The 20158-nt window shown below is 43.3% G+C and overlaps 1 protein-coding gene across 3 annotated transcripts in view; it reads right to left on the reverse strand.

Annotated features, from left to right (window-relative positions):
- SYCP1 (synaptonemal complex protein 1) overlaps positions 1-20158 on the reverse strand; it is a 433751-nt gene that overhangs the window by 122573 nt on the left and 291020 nt on the right. For all 3 annotated transcript variants that reach the window (XM_075850715.1, XM_075850716.1, XM_075850717.1), the window contains exon 19: positions 6955-7025. In XM_075850715.1, the coding sequence (XP_075706830.1) occupies positions 6955-7025 (71 nt within the window). The remainder of the gene's footprint in view (positions 1-6954; positions 7026-20158) is intronic.

Consider the following 20158-nt stretch of genomic DNA (forward strand, 5'->3'; position numbering starts at 1 on the left):
TCGAGGAATTTATTTAGGGGTATAGTAAGAGTTTTTTTGCAAGTAGACCATGAAAATGAAAATCTACATTCTTCCAAATAAAATGTAGGTTTAGCTAATTTTTTTAAATTTCCATTAGGACTAAAGGAGAAAAAGCACCACAACATTTGTAGAACAATTTATCCCAAGTAAAACAGTACCCCACATGTGGTCATAAACGGCTGTTTGGACACACGGCAGGGCTTGGAAGGGAAAGAGTGCTATTTGGCTTTCGAAGTTCAAATTTAGCAGGAATGGTTTTCGGAGGCCATGTCGTATTTGCAAAGACCCTGAGGGACCAAAACACTGTAAACCCCCCACAAGTGGCCCCATTTTGGAAACTGCACCCCTTGAGGAAATTATCTAGGGGTATAGTGAGCATTTTAACACCGCAGGTGTTTTGCAGGAATTATTGGAAGTAGGCCGTGAAAATGAAAATCTACATCCTTTCAGAGAAAATGTAGGTTTAGCAAATTTTTTCTCATTTCCACAAGGACTAAAGGAGAAAAAGCACCGCAAAATTTGTAAAGCAATTTCTCCCGAGTAAAACAGTACCCCATATGTGGTAATAAGCGGCTGTTTGGACACACGGCAGGGCTTAGAAGGGAAAGAGCGCCATTTGGCTTTTGGAGCTCAAATTTATCAGCAATGGTTTGTGGAGGCCAGGTTGCATTTGCAGAGCCCCTGAGGAGACAAAACAATGAAAACGCCAAAAAAGTGTCCCCACTTTGGAAACTACACTCCTTGAAGAATTCATCTACAGGTGTAGTGATCATTTTGACCCCACAGGTGTTTCATAGAATTTATTAGAATTGATTAGTGAAAATAAAAACAATCCTTTTTCTTCAATAAGGTGTAGCTTTAGGTCAAAATTTTTCATTTTCTCAACAAATAAAGGAAAAGAAGAATCCCAACATTACAATACCCCATATGTGGTCATAAACTGCCGTTTGGGAACATGGCAGGGCTCAGAAGAGAAGGAGTGGCATTTGGCTTTTGAAGCACAGATTTTGCATGATTGGTTTCTTGACACCATGTCGCGTTTGCAAAGCCCCTAAGGTACCAGTACAGTGGAAACTGCCCAAAAGGGACTCCATTTGTGATACTACACCCCTTAAGGAATTAATCTAGGAGTGTAGTGAGCATTTTGACCCCACAGCTGTTTCATAGATTTTATTTGAATTGGGCAGTGAAAATATTTTTTTTATTTTTTATCCAATAAGATGTAGCTTTAGCGGAAAATGTTTCATTTTCTCAAAATATAAAGCAGAAAAAGAACCCCAACATTTGTTAAGCAATTTCTCCCGAGTACGGCAATACCCCATATGTGGTTATAAACTCATTTTTGGGCACACGGCAGAGCTCAGAAGGGAAGGAGCGCAATTTAGCTTTCGGAGTACAGATTTTGCTGGATTGGTTTCTGGTCGCTATGTCGCATTTGCAAAACCCCTGTGGGACCAAAACAGTGGAAACCTTCAAAAAGTGACACCCATTTTGGAAACTACACTCCTCAAGATATTCACCTAGGGGTGGAATGAGCATATTAACCCTGCAGGTGTTTTGCATAAATTAGTGTGCACTCGATATTGCAGAGTAAAAATGGGATTTTTCCATAGATATGCCAATATGTGGTGCCCAGCTTGTGCCACCATAACAAAACAGCTCTCTAATTATTATGCTGTGTTTCCCGGTTTTAGAATCACCCTACATGGGGCCCTAATCTTTTGCCTGAACATTCGACCAGGCTCAGGAGTGAAAGAGTACCATGCGAAATTGAGGCCTAATTTGGCGATTTACACAGAATTGGTTCACAATTGCAGAGGCTTAGATGGGAAATAATATAAGAAATCCCCCAGAAGTGACCCCATTTTAGAAACTACACCCCTCAAGGCATTTATTAACCCTTTCCCGCACATTGGCGTAAATGCACGTCCAGGTGAGCAGTAAGTTTGCGCAGCGGCGGTTAACTGTGCAGGGTGTCTGCCCTGCTCTCCCCGTTACCGATCAGCGGCCTGTCGCCGCTGAAATCAGCAATTAACCCCTTCGATGTGGTGGTCGATTGCGATCACCACATCAAAGAGGTTTACAGTGGATCGGCAGCCCCCCACATGCATTTGCGGGGACTGGCGATCCTTATCATGGCAACCAGAGGCCAGACAATGACCTCCGGGTTGCCATGTACGGAAGCCTCGGAGAAGCAGCCTACGGCCGGTCCTCCGATACTTCCTGTCAGTGTGACTGTTACGTCACAATGACAGTTAGAACACATTACACTACATGTGTAGTGTAATGTGTTCTAGCAGCGATCAGAGCTGCAAGTCTAAGTGTCCCCTAGTGGGACAAGTAAAAAAAGTAAAAAAAATATATAATAAAAATGTTTTTAAAAAGTGTAAAAATAAAAGTTAGAAGTGACATAAACAAAGAATGCTTTTTTTCCTATAAGAAGTCTTTTATTATAGGAAAAAAATTAACACGTTAAAAAAAGTACACATATTTGGTATCACCGCGTTCATAACGACCCCAACTATAAAACTGTAATATTATTTTTCCCGCACGGTGAACACCACGAAAAAAATAAACAAAAACCAGTGCCCGAATCACCATTTTTTGGTTACCAACCCTCCCAAAATATACAATAAAAAGTGATCAAAAAGTCGAATGTACGCCAAAATGGTACCAATACAAACTACATCCCGTCCCGCAAACATAAAAAACTTATATACATATGGTATCGCTGTAATCGTATCGACCCGCAGAATAAAGTAATATGGTAATTTATAGCCCAGGGTGAAAACCATAAAAAAACGAATAAAAAACATTGTCAGAATTGATGGTTTTTGGTCACCTTGCTTGCCAAAAAATGGAATAAAACGTGATCAAAAAAATTTCTGGTACCCCAAAATGGTACTAATGAAAACTACAGATTGTCCCGCAACGAATAAACCCTCACACAGCTCCAGTGCTCAAAAAGTTGTATGTACCAAAAAATGGTACCAATAAAAACGACCGCTCGTCCCTCAATAAATAAGCCCTCACACCGCTCTATTGACTGAAAAATAAAAAAAGTTGTGGCTCTTGGAACGCAGGGAGGAAAAAAAAAAAGAGGAAAAGAAAAAAATGGATCAGTCCAGAAAGGGTTAATTACTTTCTAATGAAAACCCATTTATGACCACACGTGGGGTATAGCCGTACTCGGGAGAAATTGCTTTACAAATGTTGGGGTGCATTTTCCTCCTTTATCCTTTGTGAAATTGAAAAAATGCAACATTTTAGTGGAAGAAATGTTGATATTCATTTTCACGGCCTAATTCTAATAAATCCTGCAAAATACTTGTGGGGTCTAAATGCCCACTATATCCCTAGATAGATTCTTTAAGTGGTGTCATTTCCACTTTTGGGGGGTTTCCACTGTTTTGGCCTCTCAGGGGCTTTGCAAATGCGACATGGCACCCAAAAACCATTTCAGCTAAATTTGAGCTCCAAAAGCCAAATAGCGCTCCTTCCCTTCTAAGCCTTACTGTGGGTCCAAACAGCAGTTTATTACCACATATGGGGTATTTCCGTAATCGGGAGAAATTGTTTTACAAATGTTGGGGTGCTTTTTCTCCTTTATTCCTTGTAAAAATTAAAAATGGCTACCTTTTTACAGAAAAAAAATTGATTTTTACCTTTACAGAATAATTCCAATGAATTCAGCAAAACAACCGTGGGGTCAAAATGCTAACTTTACCACTAGAAAAATTCCTTGATGAGTGTAGTTTCCAAAATGGGGTCACTTTCCGGGGGTTTCCACTATTTTGTTCCCTCCAGTGCATTTCAAACGCGACATGGCACTGAAAACTATTCCAGCAAAATCAGAATTTCAAAATCCAAATGGTGCTCCTTCCCTTCTGAGTCCTGCTGTGGGTCCAAACAGCAGTTTATTACCACATATGGGGTATTGCTATAATCAGGAGAAATTGCTTTACATATGTTGGGGTGTTTTTTCTCTTTTATTCCTAGAAAAAAATAAAAAATGTCTACGTTTTTTCAGAAAAAAAGTAGATTTTCATCTTCACAAACTAATTCAAATAAATTTAGCAAAAAAACTGTGGGTTCAAAATGCTGACTATACCCCTAGATAAATTCCCTGAGGGCTGTAGTTTCCAAAATGAGGTCACTTTTGGGGGTCTTTATTGTTTTAGCCCCACAAGACCTCTTCAAACCTGACATGGTACCTAAAATATATGCTATAAATAATAAGTTACATTTCTCTGGTAAAACCTTCTGTGGTATAGAATTTTTTTTATTACAAATGAATTTTGTAAAAAAAAAATGAAATTTGTAACTTTCACCTCTACATTGCTTTAATTCCTGTGAAACACCTAAAGGGTTAATACACTTTCTGAATGCTGTTTTGAATACTTTGAGGGGTGCAGTTTTCAAAATGGGGTGATTTATGGGGACTTTCTAATATATAAAGCCCTCAAAGCCACTTCAGAACTGAACTGGTCCTTGTAAAAATCGCCTTTTGAAATTTTCTTGAAAATATGAGAAATCGCTGCTAAAGTTCTAAGTCTTGTAACGTCCTAGAAAAATAAAAGAATGTTCAAAAAACGATGCCAAACTAAAGTAGACATATAGTAAATGTAAACTAGTAACTATTTTGTGTGGTATTACTATCTGTTTTACAAGCAGATACATTTAAATTTAGAAAAATGCACATTTTTGCACATTTTCTCCAAATCTTGGTGTTTTTTACAAATAAATATTGAATTTATGAACCACATTTTTTCACTAACCTAAAGTACAATATGTCACGAGAAAACAATCTCAGAATCGCTTGGCTAGGTAAAAGCATTCCGGAGTTATTACCACATAAAGTGACACATGTCAGATTTGAAAAATCGGCTTCGTCCTGAAGGCCAAAACAGGCTCAGTCCTGAAGGAGTTAAGGGGTGTAGTGAGCATTTTCACCCCACAGGTCTTTTCCATAAATAAATGCACTGCGTATGGTGCAAAGTAAAAATTTAAATTTTTCCCCAGAATTGCCAATTCAGTGGCAAGTATGTCGTGCCCAGCTTATGCCACTGTAGACACACACCCCAAAAATTGTTAAAAGGGTTCTCCCGGGTATGGCGGTGCAATATATGTGGAAATAAACTGCTGTTTGGGCACACTGTAGGGCTCAGATGGGTGGGAGCGCTATTTGGCTTTTGAAGCGTAGATTTTGCTTGGTAGTAGGTTTGTTTGAGCATTACTGGTGTTTCCATTTATAATGTGGGGCATATGTAAGCTGGGCAGAGTACATCAGGGGCATAGTCAGGTGGTATAATAATGGGGTAAACAATAAAATAATCCATAGATGTGTGTTACGCTGTAAAGTAATCATTTCTGCACATGCCAGTGTCGCACTGATAAACGGTGTCTTTACTTATCCCCCTTTTGTCTACACTCGGCACCTTTGCAGTTTAGGGAATTTTGCTGGGAAGTGTTGTCCTGGTATAATACAGGCGCCCTCGCTTCTAGCAGATATGTTTGGGCCCCCCCCTTCCTGGTTCCCTAATTTTAGGGCCTTGATAAATCGCCTCTTGAAACAAACGAAATGTTCCCCTCTGATCTGCACAACTGCATGTTTTTATTTAAGAAATAAAAAGGAGTTCCAGATCAAAATAACATAGGCATGAGCTCAGCACAATCGGTACGGTGCCAACCAGGGGACAACACAAATATAATAAAAGAGTGAAAAAACAGAAAAAATAATGAAAAAATAATAAATTAGAGAAAAAGGGGGGGAGACACAAGAAAAAAAGGAGGGGAAAAAAATCAGAAATAACATCTGGAAAGACAGGCACTCGGCTCAGCACAAATATAGAAAAAAATATCAAATTTATTAGCAAGATTAATTAAATGAGACAAGGTAGCATAAATTTCAGTCCCTTGTATAAATAACAAAGTGAAACAACACAAAAAACAAACACGTACATGACTTTTTTTTTTTTCACTTTTTTTTACACTTTACTTTAGTCCCACTGGGGGACTTGAAGGTCCAACTGTCAGATTTTTTTTCTAATACATTGCACTACCTATGTAGTGCAATGTATAGGATCTGTCAGTCATTCACTGACAGCAAGCCAATTAGGCTTCACCTCTGAGCGGGGGCCTAATCGGCTTCCGTAATGGCAGACAGGAGGCCATTGTTAGGTCTCCTGATGTCATAATAGCAGTCGGCAGTCGTGCGATTGCAGGGCACAGCTGCCGATCTGCTAGCAACCACAAAGATGCAGCGATCGGATCCAATCGCTGCATCTGAGGGGTTAATGGCAGGGATCGGAGCCAGCTCCGGTTCCTGCCATTACAAGTGGATGTCAGCTGTAACATACAGCTGATATCCACCGCTGATGACGCCGGCTCATCTCCTGAGCCGGCGCCATCGGAAGCCTTTCAGGCCCCGCCTCCAGGCGGGGGCTGGAAGTTTTCCGTGCTAGACACACCGGGAGGCCAGTATTAGGCCTCCGTTTGCCATTGCAGTCACCGACACCCCGGCAATTTCATTGCTGGGGTGTCAATGAGCTGCAAACACCTTAAATGTAGCCATCGCTTTTGACGGCTGCATTTAAGGGGTTAATGGCTGGGATCGAAGTTAACTTTGGTCCCCGCCGTTACAGCAGGATGTCAGCTGTCAGATACAGCTGACATCCAGGGATGATGGCACCGACTCATCTTCTGAGCCGTTGCCAAACATTTGGCGTAAGTATACATTTTGCGGGAAGCACTGGCTTTCCATGTCGTATACTTACGACAAATGTCGGGAAGGGGTTAAAGGATACACCTGAATGTTTGTATACATTATTTTTTGTATACATCTGACATAGGCCATAAAACCGGTGTGAATAGAGCCTTAGGAAAATAGTAAATGTTTAGAGGTTGTACAGACACTTCTCGTTTTCAACTTGCCTTAGGTGATCATTTGCTTTTTCTAGATTTTCAATTTTCTTCATTGCTTGATCTCTTTGCTGTTTACTTGCCTGTAAGTATGAAACAAAATTTAAAAAAATAACGAAAAATCTGAAAGCTAGGTCATTTTCCTCATTTAAATACAGTGTAGGCTACATCTACAGTACATTGGGACAGATTTACTAAAACATGGTGTTTCATACACCAGTCTCAGCTTAAAGCCCGCAGGAGTAACATATGACAAAATTATCACATCTTTGGCTGTCCGTGCATCACAGAGCTAAATCTACACCAACTACGAGCTTATATAGAATTCCGCAATAATTTAAACGTTTCTTAAATCTTAAGGGCCACTGGATTTTGAGTGCCAGTAGTGTCAGAAAAATGCAAAGTGGGCCACATTAATGTTGAAAGGACTGAACATGAAACCTTTCCAGTATGCAAAGATAAGTTATTTATGGGCAATGTTGGGTTTCAAGCTCAGTACAATGTGAGCTTGAAACTTCTAAATATACTGTTTCACATCCAAAGCCCTAACCCTACAACATATCATTTTTCTCTGCTAATAAATTGTCCCTTAAAATTGTGTTTATACCATACTTGTCGTCAACTCTACTAGAACATGTGGGAGACTCCAGATTCCCGGAATACAAGGCAAGTCTCCCAGGTGCTACTACCTCACTATATACACACCTCTCCTTATTTCACTTCACTCCTGGGTGCCTTAGACTTTGTTTGCAGCCACTTCTGCACTTCTAGGAATGAAGCAGCCGAAACGAGGAGAGTTGAATATCTGCAAAGTCTAGTCTGATATCTGTATAAGTTTAGGGGTCTAGTGGCTGTATTTAGGAGTCTGGTCTGGGGTCTGTATTTATTTAGGGGTCTGGTCTGGGAGTGAAGAGTACTGAAAGTTTCAGAAACAAGTAGAGGGGAGTATCTGCAGAATCTGGTCTGGGATCTGTACTGGTTCAGGGGGTCAGCTCTGAGGACTGAAGTGATGTAAAGCACACCGCCAATGGATTCTGGAGCAGTGGAAACGTGTTCTCTGGAGTGATGAATCACATTTCACTGTCCGGCAGTCTGATGGACGACTGTGGGTTTGGCAGATGCCAGGAGAATGCTACCTACCGGAATCCTAGTGCATACTATAAAATTAGGAGAAAGGATAATGGTCTGGGGCTGTTTTTCAGGGTTTGGGCTAGGCCCCTTATTTCCAGTGAAGAGTAATGCTACAGATTACAAAGACTAGAGTGATGAATCTGGCAGTCAGAAGGACGAATCTGCATTTGGAGGAGGCCAGGCGATTGCTATCTACCGGAATCAACAGTTTGGTACTTTCTTGAAGAAGAAAAGAGCACACTGGTGATCTCGTTAACTCCAAAAAGCCATGACGTCCACGGATGACAACATTGCTGGATGATTGTAGAATCTTTTCCATGGTGAAAAAAAACCCCTTCACAACATCTACCCAAGTGAACAACACTCTACCAGAAGTAGGAGTATCAGTATCTAGGTCTACCATAAAGAGAAGACTTCATTAGAGCAAATACAGGGGGTTCACCACAAGGTGCAAACCATTAATCAGCCTTAAAAATAAAAAGGCCAGATTAGACTTTGCCAAGCAACATCTAAAGAAGCCAGCCCAGTTCTGGAACAGCATTCTTTGAACGAACAGATGAAACTAAGATTAACCTGTACTAGAATGATGGGAGGAAGAAAAGTATGGAGAAGGCTTGGAACGGCTCATCATCCAAAGCACACCACATCCTCAGTAAAACATGGTGGAGGCAGTGGGATGTCATGGGAATGCATGGCTGCCAAAGGCACTGGGTCACTAGTGTTTATTGATGATGTGACTGAAGACAGAAGTAGCCGGATGAATTCTGAAGTGTTCAGGGATATACTTTCTGCTCAGATTCAAACAAATGCAGCAAGGTTGATTGGACGTCGCTTCACAGTACAGATGGACAATGACACAAAACGTACTGCGAAAGCAACCCAGGAGTTTAAGAAAAAAAAGTGGAATATTCTGCAATGGCTAAGTCAATCACCAGGTCCCAAACCGATTGTCACGTTGGGTTCGTGGACCCAATGGGCCGTACCGCCTTGGCGGTATGGCAGCTGGCCAATAGGGCGCAGGTCACAGTCCACAGTTCGTATAAGGTACCTGTGGCAGCTCAGACAGTAGCAAGGCAGGCTCGGCTGGAATTAGGCAGCAGGTAGATGTCAGGTGTGGAGCAGCAGGACAGGCGTAGATACAGCACAGCACGACTACAACACAGCACGGCACTAGAACAGGATAGCACGGGATACAGGATACGAGATACAGGAACAGGGAACACTGGAACTGGAAAACACTAGGAGACCATTAGCTTAGACAATCTAGGATATGACAAACAACGCTCAGGCATAGAAGCAAGGGGCTGGACCCCTCATAGTCCAGGGCACTAATGTGCTAATTAAAACATTAAAGTCCGGTGCGCGCGCAGCCCCTTTAAGAGCGGGCACGAGCGTGCCCGCGCACCCTACGTGACCCGGCCGAGGTTAGTGGAAGTGAGTGCTGGTGTCTCCTGAGGAGGAGATTGGGGCCAGCGCTCGCAGACCCATGGCTGCGGCCGTCAGGGGGAGAGTGAACCTGACGGTCCGCAGCCACGGACATGACACCGATCGAGCATGCGTTTCACTTGCTTAGGACAAAAACTTAAGGCAGAAAGACCCACAAAGAAGCAGCAACTGAAGACAGCTGCAGTAAAGGCCTGGCAAAGCATCACAAAGGAGGAAACCTTGTGTTTGGTGATGTCTATGTGTTCCAGACTTCAGGAAGTCATTGCCTGCAAAGGATTCTCTACGAAGTATTAAAAAAAACAACGTTTTATTTATGGTAATGTTAATCTGTCCAATTACATTTGAGCCCCTGAAATTAGGAGGCTGTGTAGAAAAATGGTTGCAATTCCTAAACTTTTCACAGGATATTTGTGTTCAGCCCAGTGAATTAAACCTGAAATTCTACACTTCAATTGCATCTCAGTTGTTTCATTTCAAATCCAACTTGGTGGCATGCAGAGTATATATATACAGTGAAGGAAATAAGTATTTGATCCCTTGCTGATTTTGTAAGTTTGCCCACTGTCAAAGACATGAACAGTCTAGAATTTTTAGGCTAGGTTAATTTTATCAGTGAGAGATAGATTATATAAAAAAAAATAAAGAAAATCACATAGTCAAAATTATATATATTTATTTGCACTGTGAACAGAGAAAAAGTATTTGATCCCCTACCAACCATTAAGAGTTCAGCCTCCTCCAGACCAGTTACACGCTCCAAAACAACTTGGTGCCTGCATTAAAGATAGCTGTCTTAAATGGTCACCTGTATAAAAGACTCCTGTCCACAGACTCAATTAATCAGTCTGACTCTAACCTCTACAAGATGGGCAAGACCAAAGAGCTTTCTAAGGATGTCAGGGACAAGATCATAGACCTGCACAAGGCTGGAATGGGCTACAAAACCATAAGTAAGACGCTGGGTGAGAAGGAGACAACTGTTGGTGCAATAGTAAGAAAATGGAAGACATACAAAATGACTGTCAATCGACATCGATCTTGGGCTCCATGCAAAATCTCACCTCGTGGGGTATCCTTGATCCTGAGGAAGGTGAGAGCTCAGCCGAAAACTACACGGGGGGATCTTGTTAATGATCTCAAGGCAGCTGGGACCACAGTCACCAAGAAAACCATTGGTAACACATTACGCCGTAATGGATTAAAATCCTGCAGTGCCCGCAAGGTCCCCCTGCTCAAGAAGGCACATGTACAGGCCCGTCTAAAGTTTGCAAATGAACATCTGGATGATTCTGAGAGTGATTGGGAGAAGGTGCTGTGGTCAGATGAGACTAAAATTTAGCTCTTTGGCATTAACTCTACTCGCCGTGTTTAGAGGAAGAGAAATGCTGCCTATGACCCAAAGAACACCGTCCTCACTATCAAGCATGGAGGTGGAAACATTATGTTTTGGGGTGTTTCTCTGCTAAGGGCACAGGACTACTTCACCGCATCAATGGGAGAATGGATGGAGCCATGTACCGTCAAATCCTGAGTGACAACCTCCTTCCCTCCACCAGGACATTAAAAATGGCTCGTGGCTGGGTCTTCCAGCACGACAATGACCCAAAACATACAGCCAAGGCAACAAAGGAGTGGCTCAAAAAGAAGCACATTAAGGTCATGGAGTGGCCTAGCCAGTCTCCAGACCTTAATCCCATCGAAAACATATGGAGGGAGCTGAAGATCCGAGTTGCCAAGCGACAGCCTCGAAATCTTAATGATTTACAGATGATCTGCAAAGAGGAGTGGGCCAAAATTACATCTAACATGTGTGCAAATCTCATCATCAACTACAAAAAACGTCTCGACTGCTGTGCTTGCCAACAAGGGTTTTGCCACCAAGTATTAAGTCTTGTTTGCCAAAGGGATCAAATACTTATTTCTCTGTGCACAATGCAAATAAATATATATAATTTTGACAATGTGATTTTCTTTTTTTTTATTTTATATAATCTATCTCTCACTGGTAAAATTAACCTAGCCTAAAAATTCTAGACTGTTCATGTCTTTGACAGTGGGCAAACTTACAAAATCAGCAAGGGATGAAATACTTATTTCCTTCACTGTATATACATATATACATACATATACATATATATACATACATACATACATACATACATACATACACACACACATACATACACACACAAACGCATACATACATACATACTTTATGTAGCCTCGACAGCGTCAGACAGGTAGACCACAAGTGGGATTTGGTCTAACAATACAGGGTTTTATTCCCAGCTAATTAAACAGGGTGTTTTTCCAACCAGAAATAAAGTCCAAAAAGAAAAACAATAGATGTGCTTTCTTCAGCCATACAGAAATTCTTAAAGAACCTTGTGGTTTTTTAGTAACCAAAACTCAGGTTGTTGCTCACCCAGGAACCGTGTAGTTTCTGGCAACAGTTTTCCAATTCAGTAGAGTCCACCAGACGCAGCACTTCACCTTCATGCAGCTCACACATAACAGCTTCTCTGCCCAAGTCAGTTGGTCTCTTTTAATTAAACTAGGAGCCCCACCTGGACACTAAGTCAGACAGGGAGAAAACCTAGAGTGGCCATTTGCTCTGGGGTCTATACCACTGAGAGTAGCAGTCTCAGTGGCACATACCTGCCATCTAGCACTTTGCCTGCTAACTGCTTACACATCGCCCCCCCCCCCCTCTGCCCAAGGCCAGGGGACTCTGCACTTGAAGCCACTAAGCAGTGAACTCTTGACCGGGCATCTGCATTTTCATGCAGTTTGCCTGGCCTGTGCTCAACTACAATGATATAATCTTGTAATGCCAGGAACCACCGTGTTACCCTAGCATTATTCCCTTTGTTTGGACACCTTATAGGAGCATGATCTGACACCAGCCAAAACTTTCTGCCTAGTAGATAGTACCTCAGAGCCTCCAGTGCCCGTTTTATGGCCAAACATTCCATTTCTACAATGGAATTATTTCTTTCACAAGAGGTGAGTTTTCTGCTCAGGCAAATTACTGGGTGCTCTTCACCATTCACCTCCTGTGACATTACTGCCCCTAAACCCACATCTGAGGCATCTGTCTGAACAATAAATTCTTTGGAAAAATCTGGAGCTACCAGAACTCGCTGACTACATAGGGCTCTTTTATGGTCCTGAAAGGCCTTTTTCTGGCTCAGCAGACCAATGAACCATAACTGATTTTTTTCCTTTGGTAAGGTCAGTCAACAGAGTTGCAATGGAAGCGAAGTTTGACACAAACCTGCGATAGTAGCCAACAATCTCCAAGAACGCCCTTACTTGTTTTAAAATAAGGGGGGGGGGTGCCAAAGTCTGAATTGCTTCCACCTTATTTATCTGAGGACTTATCATACCTATACCAACAAAGTATCCTAAGTATCGAGCCTCCTCTAATACAATGGCACATTTCTCAGGATTAGCAGAGAAACCAGCTTCCCTGATAGAGTCCAGTACAGATTGTACTTTACTCAAATGATTCTCCCAGTCAATGCTGAAGATAACAATGTCATCTAAATAAGCAGCTGCATACCCTTTGTGAGGCTTCAAAATCCTGTCTATTGCTCTTTGGAATGTAGGTGGTGCACCTTGTAAGCCAAAGGGCATTCTGAGAGAGACCATCTGGGGTGGAGAAAGCAGTCTTCTCCTTTGCGTCTTCTAAAAGTGGTATTTGGCAATATCCTTTGGTGAGATATAGAGTAGTAATGTACCTAGCTAGCCTCAACCTCTCAATCAACTCATTTACCCTAGGCATGGGATAGGAATCACATTTGGAGACTTCATTCAATTTGCGGAAGTCATTACACAACCGCCAGGTTCCATTTGGCTTTGGCACTAACACAATTGGGTTAGATCACCCACTCTTAGACTCCTCAATAACGCCTAGATTTAAAAAAAACTTCATCTCTTCAGAGACGGCTTGTCTCCAGGCCTCAGGGATTCTGTAGGGCTTAATATTTATTTTAACATTAGTTCAGTGATTATTTCATGCTGAATAACATCCATAGTACCTGAGAGGTCAGAGAACATATCATTATTGCACTGAAACAACTCTCTGGACTCCTGTTTTGGGGATTTTGAGAGGGTTTCACCAATGGTAACTTTTTTCACCTCAGAGTAGTATTGTACAGGTGACTTTGAGGTGGCTGCCAGTGAGTATCTCGCCAAGGCTTAAATAAATTTATGTGATACAGTTTTATCGGCTTCCTTTTACTTGGCTGATGTATCTTATAGTTTACATCAGGGACCTTTTCAACTATTTCAAAAGGACCTAGCCATTTTGCCAAAAACTTGCTTTCGACTGTGGGTACCAATACCATCACCCGATCACCAGGTTTAACTGGTTCAGGTCCGGGCTATTTTGATCCTTCAGGACCAGACACCATTTAGCCCTTTTTAGCACTTGTTAGTTAAACGGCTTTAACTTTTTTATGTTTTGGGCTAGCAACGTGATTTTTGCGTTATTTTTTCCATAGACAATGCGGGTTTATTTATTTTTATCATTTTTATACACATCCTTTTTGCTAATTTAGAATTTTTAGGCTTAAAGTTTGAAAATAAAAGTTAAAAAAAATAAGCTTTTTTACTTTTTAGCCATTTTTTTCTGGTAATAACATAGTTTTACCCAAAAATAGACCTTTTATTTGTGATAGTCATTATCTACCGTAAGTTTTAAGCAAAAGCTGCTTCTATCTTCTCCTCAGGGTCCCCGGCAGTCACTGACTGGCGGAGACCCGACATTCAGCTGCCCGATCGCTCGGGCAGCAAGCTAAAACCCGCACCGTAAATAGTCTGTAACATTGGGTACGTGGACCCACTGGGCCGTATCGCCTTGACACTATGGCACCTGGCCAACAGGACGCAGGTCAGTCTATAGTTCGTATAATGTAACTGTGGCAGCTCGGACAGTAGTAAGACAGGCTTGGCTGGGACTAGACGTCAGGCATGGTGTAGCAGGACAGGCGTGGTATATAGCACAGCATGACTTCGGCTCAGCACGGTACTTGACCAGGATAGCACGGGATACAGGTAAAGGAACGGGGAACACTGGGAACTAGGAAACACTAGGAGACCATTCGCTTAGACAAACTTTGGCTACGACAACAACGCTCAGGCATGAGAGGAAGGTGCTGAGCCCTTTTTATAGTCCAGGGTGCTCATGGGCTAATTTTGACATTAACTACGGGACCCTGCCGAGGTAAGCGGAAGCACTGGTGTCTTCTGAGGACGAGACTGGGACCAGCGCTCGCAGTCCCATGGCTGCGGCCATCAGGAGGTGAGTGAGCCTGACGGCCCGCGGCAATGGACATGACAGTATCCCCCCCTCTAATGCCCCCTCTTCTTGGGACCAGAGCGAGAGAGAAACTTCTTCTGAAGGGTAGGAGCATTGAGGTTCTCCTCTGGTTCCCAGGACCTCTAAAAATAAAAATGTTTCTCCTCTTACTCTCTTAGTGTCCAAGATCTCCTTAACCTCGAAGGTGTCTGAAGGACCGCTGGAGACAACCGCAGGGCTAGGATTCTTGGTATAGCGGTTTCAGAACGACCGGCTTCAGGAGAGAGACATAGGAGTTGGGGATCTTGAGGGTAGGAGGCTTTGTGAGCCTTTATATACCTATGACTTGATGTGTGTTTTTATGCTTGAAAAAAGTCCTGTTGGACTGAAACGTCGCACGGGTGAATAAACAGCTAATGTGTAAAGGATTTGCCTGACACAGCTTCTGTGTCGACGCCCGTGGTTAATCAGCCTGCATCTGTGCCTAGGTCTGGTATAGTGACTCGATCTGCTACCACTCAGGCTGGTAGGCTCCGGAGTGGGAGAACCTATCACAGCCTGGCCAGACGGTTCTAGCTCCCGCCCTTGGTCTATGTATACCTTCATTTGCTGCTTGCCCTTTGCCTGTGATTCTGTCTGGTTTCCTGGGCCTGCTGTTCCTGCTAGTACTATTGACCTCTGCTTCAAATTGACCCTGGCTTTACTGACTACTCTCCTGCTCTGCGTTTGGTACCTCGTACACTCCTGATTTGACATGGCTCGTTCACTACTCTTGTTGATCACGGTGTTGCCGTGGGCAACTGCCCTATTTCCCTTAGCTTCTGTGTACCCTTGTTTGTTTGTCTGTCATGCACTTATTGAGTGTAGGGACCGTCGCCCAGTTGTACGTGGTCGCCTAGGACAGGCCGTGCAAGTAGGCAGGGACTGAGTGGCGGGTAGATTAGGGCTCACCTGTCTGTCTCCCTACCCCGACATTACATGACGCTTTTTTGGAAGTGCTGCCTCTGTCCATTTCTTTTCTGCTTGATACCAAGGACCGTGGACCAAGTCCAATTGAGGCGTGCACCCACTTGCAGTCCAGTGCTGTGGAAACTTTTCGTTTTGTCCTAACTTGAAAGGGGCTGACAGAGACAATGAAAGATGGGTCAATAATATTCTGTGGAATCTCCATGGTGTCCTATGTCTCGAATGACTTGGACAAGGCATCGGCCCTCACATTCTTGTCGGCCGGGCGATAATGGAGCTCAAACTGGAACCTGGTAAAGAACAGCGACCACCTGGCCTGACGAGGGTTCAGCCGTTGAGCCGTCTGGAGATATGTGAGATTCTTGTGGTCTGTAAAAATCAGGATGGGATGAGCTGCGCCCTCTAGTAGATGTCTCCACTCCTCCAGGGCCAATTTGATGGTCAGTAACTCCCAATCTCCAATCGAGTAGTTGTGTTCTGCGGAAGAGAAGAGCTTAGAGAAATATCCACATACCATTGACTTGCCCTTGAAACCTCACTGGAACATCAGTGCACCAGAAACAACAGAGGAGGTGTCCACCTCCAACAAGAAATGTCGAGAAAACATCTGGATGATGGAGGATAGAGGCTGACGTGAAAGCACTCTTCAGGCTATTGAATGCATACTCTGCCTCAGGAGTCCACACCTTGGCGTTCATGCCCTTCTTTGACAGGTTAGAGATAGAATAAGTCAGTGGGGAGAAGTTTGGATTGAACGGTCTGTAAAAAGTGGCGAATCTCAGAAAGCGCTGTATGGCCCTCAAGCCTTGAGGACGTGGCCATTCCAGGACGGACTTTACCTTTTCAGGATCCATCTTGAGACCTCGATTCGAGACGATGTAGCCCAGGAAGGGTAGCGCATCTCTCTAAAAAACAGGCACTTTTCTAACTTGGCATACAGGCGATTCACCCTTAACCGCAGCAAAACATGACAGACATGTCTCTGTTGAGTTATAGGATCTGGAGAAAAAAAATCAAGATGTCATCAAGATAGACCACAACACAAACATAGAGGAGGTCACGGAAGATGTCATTAATGAACTCCTGGAAGACCGGGAGCATTACACAGGCCGAAGGGTATTACTAGATATTCATTGTGTCCGTCAAGGGTGTTAAAATCAGTCTTCGATTCGTCACCCTGGCGAATCCGGATTAGGTTGTAAGCCCCACGCAGGTCTAGTTTGGAAAAAATCTTGGCACCACGTATACGATCAAACAGTTCTGAGATCAATGGCAACGGATACTTATTTTTCACCATGATCTGGTTGAGGCCCCGGTAGTCAATACAAGAACGCAGGGAACCATACTTTTTCTTGACGAAGAAGAACCCGGCTCCTGCCGGGGAGGAAGACTTCCGTATGAAGCCCCTCTCCAAGTTCTAATTAACATAGGCGGATATGGACAGAGTCTCTGGCAAGGAGAGAGGATATACCCTGCCACAGGGAAGGGATGCACCAGGAATCAGCTCGATAGGACAGTCATACACCCAGTGTGGGGGCAGCGTCTCCGCCTCTCTCTTGCTGAAGATGTCCGAAAATGCAGCATAATGACCTGGCAATCCTGCCAATGACCGAGGCAGAGGATGCTGAGCCGAATGAATCCGTGCCAGGCAACGGTTCAGACACTCGGGGCCCCAGTGAAGAACCTCTCCAGAGTTCCAGTCCAGCACTGCGGCATGTAGTCGGAGCAAAGGCAGGCCAGCAGCACGGGGTTAACGGCCTTGGACAAGACAAAGAGAGAGAGGCTCAGAGTGGAGAGCTCCTACTTGGAGCCTCAGCGGCATGGTCACAGCTACAACTGGGTCTTGCAGAGGTAGTCCATTTACAGATGCAACCATCAAATGGCAACAAACAATCCCAGTCCCAACCATCTTTTTCCACCACTTTTTTCAGCATCCCTTTTAATGTTTTATTAAACATTTCTACAAGGCCATCTGTCTGGGGATCATAGGCAGAAGTTCTCAATTGCTTTATTTTCAACAAGTTACACAACTCTTTCATGACTTTAGACATAAAAGGTGTCCCTTGATTAGTTAGTATTTCTGTTGGTAGGCCAATTCTGGAAAAAATATGGAATAACTCACGGGCTATACACTTAGAAGAGGTATTCCTCAGTGGAACAGCTTAATATCTTGTGGCATAATCCAATACTATCAATATGTATTGATGGCCACAGGCAGATTTCACGACTCGGCCCACCAAATCCATACCTTTACGTTTAAAAGGAACCTCAATTATAGGAAGAGGAACTAAAGGGCTCCGAAATTCAGACCTAGGAGCAGTTAATTGGCAGGCAGGGCATGACTTACAATAATTTTCAATTTCTTTCTAACAACCTGGCCAATAAAACCTTTGCAAAATTTGCTCCTGAGTTTTGTCTGCGCCTAAATGACCACCTAACACATGAGAATGGGCCATATCAAGAACCATTCGTCTGTAAGGCACTGGTACCAGCAATTGCTCTACTACTTTCTCCCGTACCTTGGTGACTCTATATAGCAAATCATTATTGACAGAAAAATTTGGAAAACATTGGTCAGCATTAGGCCTCATGCACACTTCCATCACCGTTTTCACTGTAGTTTTTCACGGATCCGTGTGTCCGTGATTGTATCAGTGTGGTTCCCATGTGTACTCCGTGTACACTTCCGTGTTTCCGTGAGGAAACTAATTCCCATTCACACTATGCACCAGATATCAGTGCGCGCACAGCGTTTCATTATGAGTAGCGGTACACAGCATGGACAGTGACAGGGTCCTGAAACATTAGAAAACTATATGGTGAGAGCCACGCATGGTACTCACTGTGAAAAGGCTGCGGATCAGTGCTGGATAGAGAGAAGGGGCAGCACTGATCGGCAGTAACTCTTTCAGCGCCCTGGACAGTGACTACCGCTGGACAGCGAGTACCATGTGCGGCGCTCACAATATAGATTTCTAATGTTTCCTTCAAAAACCCGCAACAAATAGTCAAGTGTAGCAACTTCTGCTGCAAAAATCACAACTCAGAAAAAAAAAAAGTTTATACTTACCGAGAACTCCCTGCTTCTTCCTCCAGTCAAAAGAGGGACGCGTCACCAAGACAACAGCCGGGGTACATATGAACTTTTCATCGCTGCGTTCCGCTGCGGAAACTCTGCCCAAAGTTGCTGCCCCTTCTCTCTATCCAGCACTGTTCGCCAGTCTCTTCTCTCTATCCAGCATTCATCAGCAGCCTCTTCTCTCTATCAGTGCTGGATAGAGAGAAGGGGCTGCCGATTACAGTGTAATATCTCTATCTACGTATACTTCTGCCTGCCGGGCCGTTGCTAGGCAACGGCTCCGTCACACATGGATGGCACACTGATGCCTTCCGTGTGCCTTAAAATATCTGGGAATGTGACAGCTTATCTTTTTCAAACCGCCAGTAATGAACTCTGCGAGCCCTTACTGCTAAGGAGACTCACAGATGAGCCATTATCTCTGCTTTAAACATGCCATAGTCTTTTGCTTGCTCTGAGTGCAGATCAAAATAGGCTTCTTGAGGCTACCCAGTTAGATAAGGAGCTAGAACCTCATGGCTGGGAGGTTTTCCCTTTCAGCAACTCTTTCAAAGATGGCAAGATAGGCCTCGATGTCATCATCTGGCGTCCCCTTTTGTAATGCACTCTGCACAGACTTCCCTACATTTAAAGTAGTAGGAGGCCTCCTGTCCATTCTCTCTGGCTGAGCAATAACAGTCTCTCTCAGCACCGCAACTTGTTCCATCAATAAACAATTTGTTTCTTGCTGTGCAGCAGTTGCCGGTTGTTGCTGCAAGTTAGCCTGCACCAGTTGCTGCACTAGGTCTTCCATTGCCCCTGAATGCTTATGCAGGATAGCAGCAGTTTTTATCCAGGACATAGAAACTTCAAGACAAGTAAACTTCCCTGCCGTTGCCCCTAGAAACCGTTGCCCGCGTTCTCCACCATAAGTAGCCTCGACTGCATCAGACAGGTAGACAACAAACAGGATTTGGTGTAACAATACAGAATTTTATTCCCAGCAAATTAAACAGTGTTTTTCAAACCACAAATAAAGTCTAAAGGAAAAACAATAGATGTGCTTTCTTCAGCCAAACAGAAATTCTTAACCCCTTAGTGACCAGCCCATTTTAGGCCCTAATGACCAAGCTATTTTATTCGTTTTTCTATAGTCACATTCAAAGAGCTATAACTTTTTTATTTTTTCGTCTACATAGCTGTATGAGGACTTGTTTTTTGCGGGATTAGTTGTACTTTTTAATAGCACCATTTTATTTTTGGGTACATATAATTCTTTTATTAACTTTTTTTGGGGGGATTATAAAAAA

Source organism: Rhinoderma darwinii, chromosome 2 (genome assembly GCF_050947455.1).
Source record: "Rhinoderma darwinii isolate aRhiDar2 chromosome 2, aRhiDar2.hap1, whole genome shotgun sequence".
Classification (NCBI taxonomy): Eukaryota; Metazoa; Chordata; class Amphibia; order Anura; family Rhinodermatidae; genus Rhinoderma; species Rhinoderma darwinii.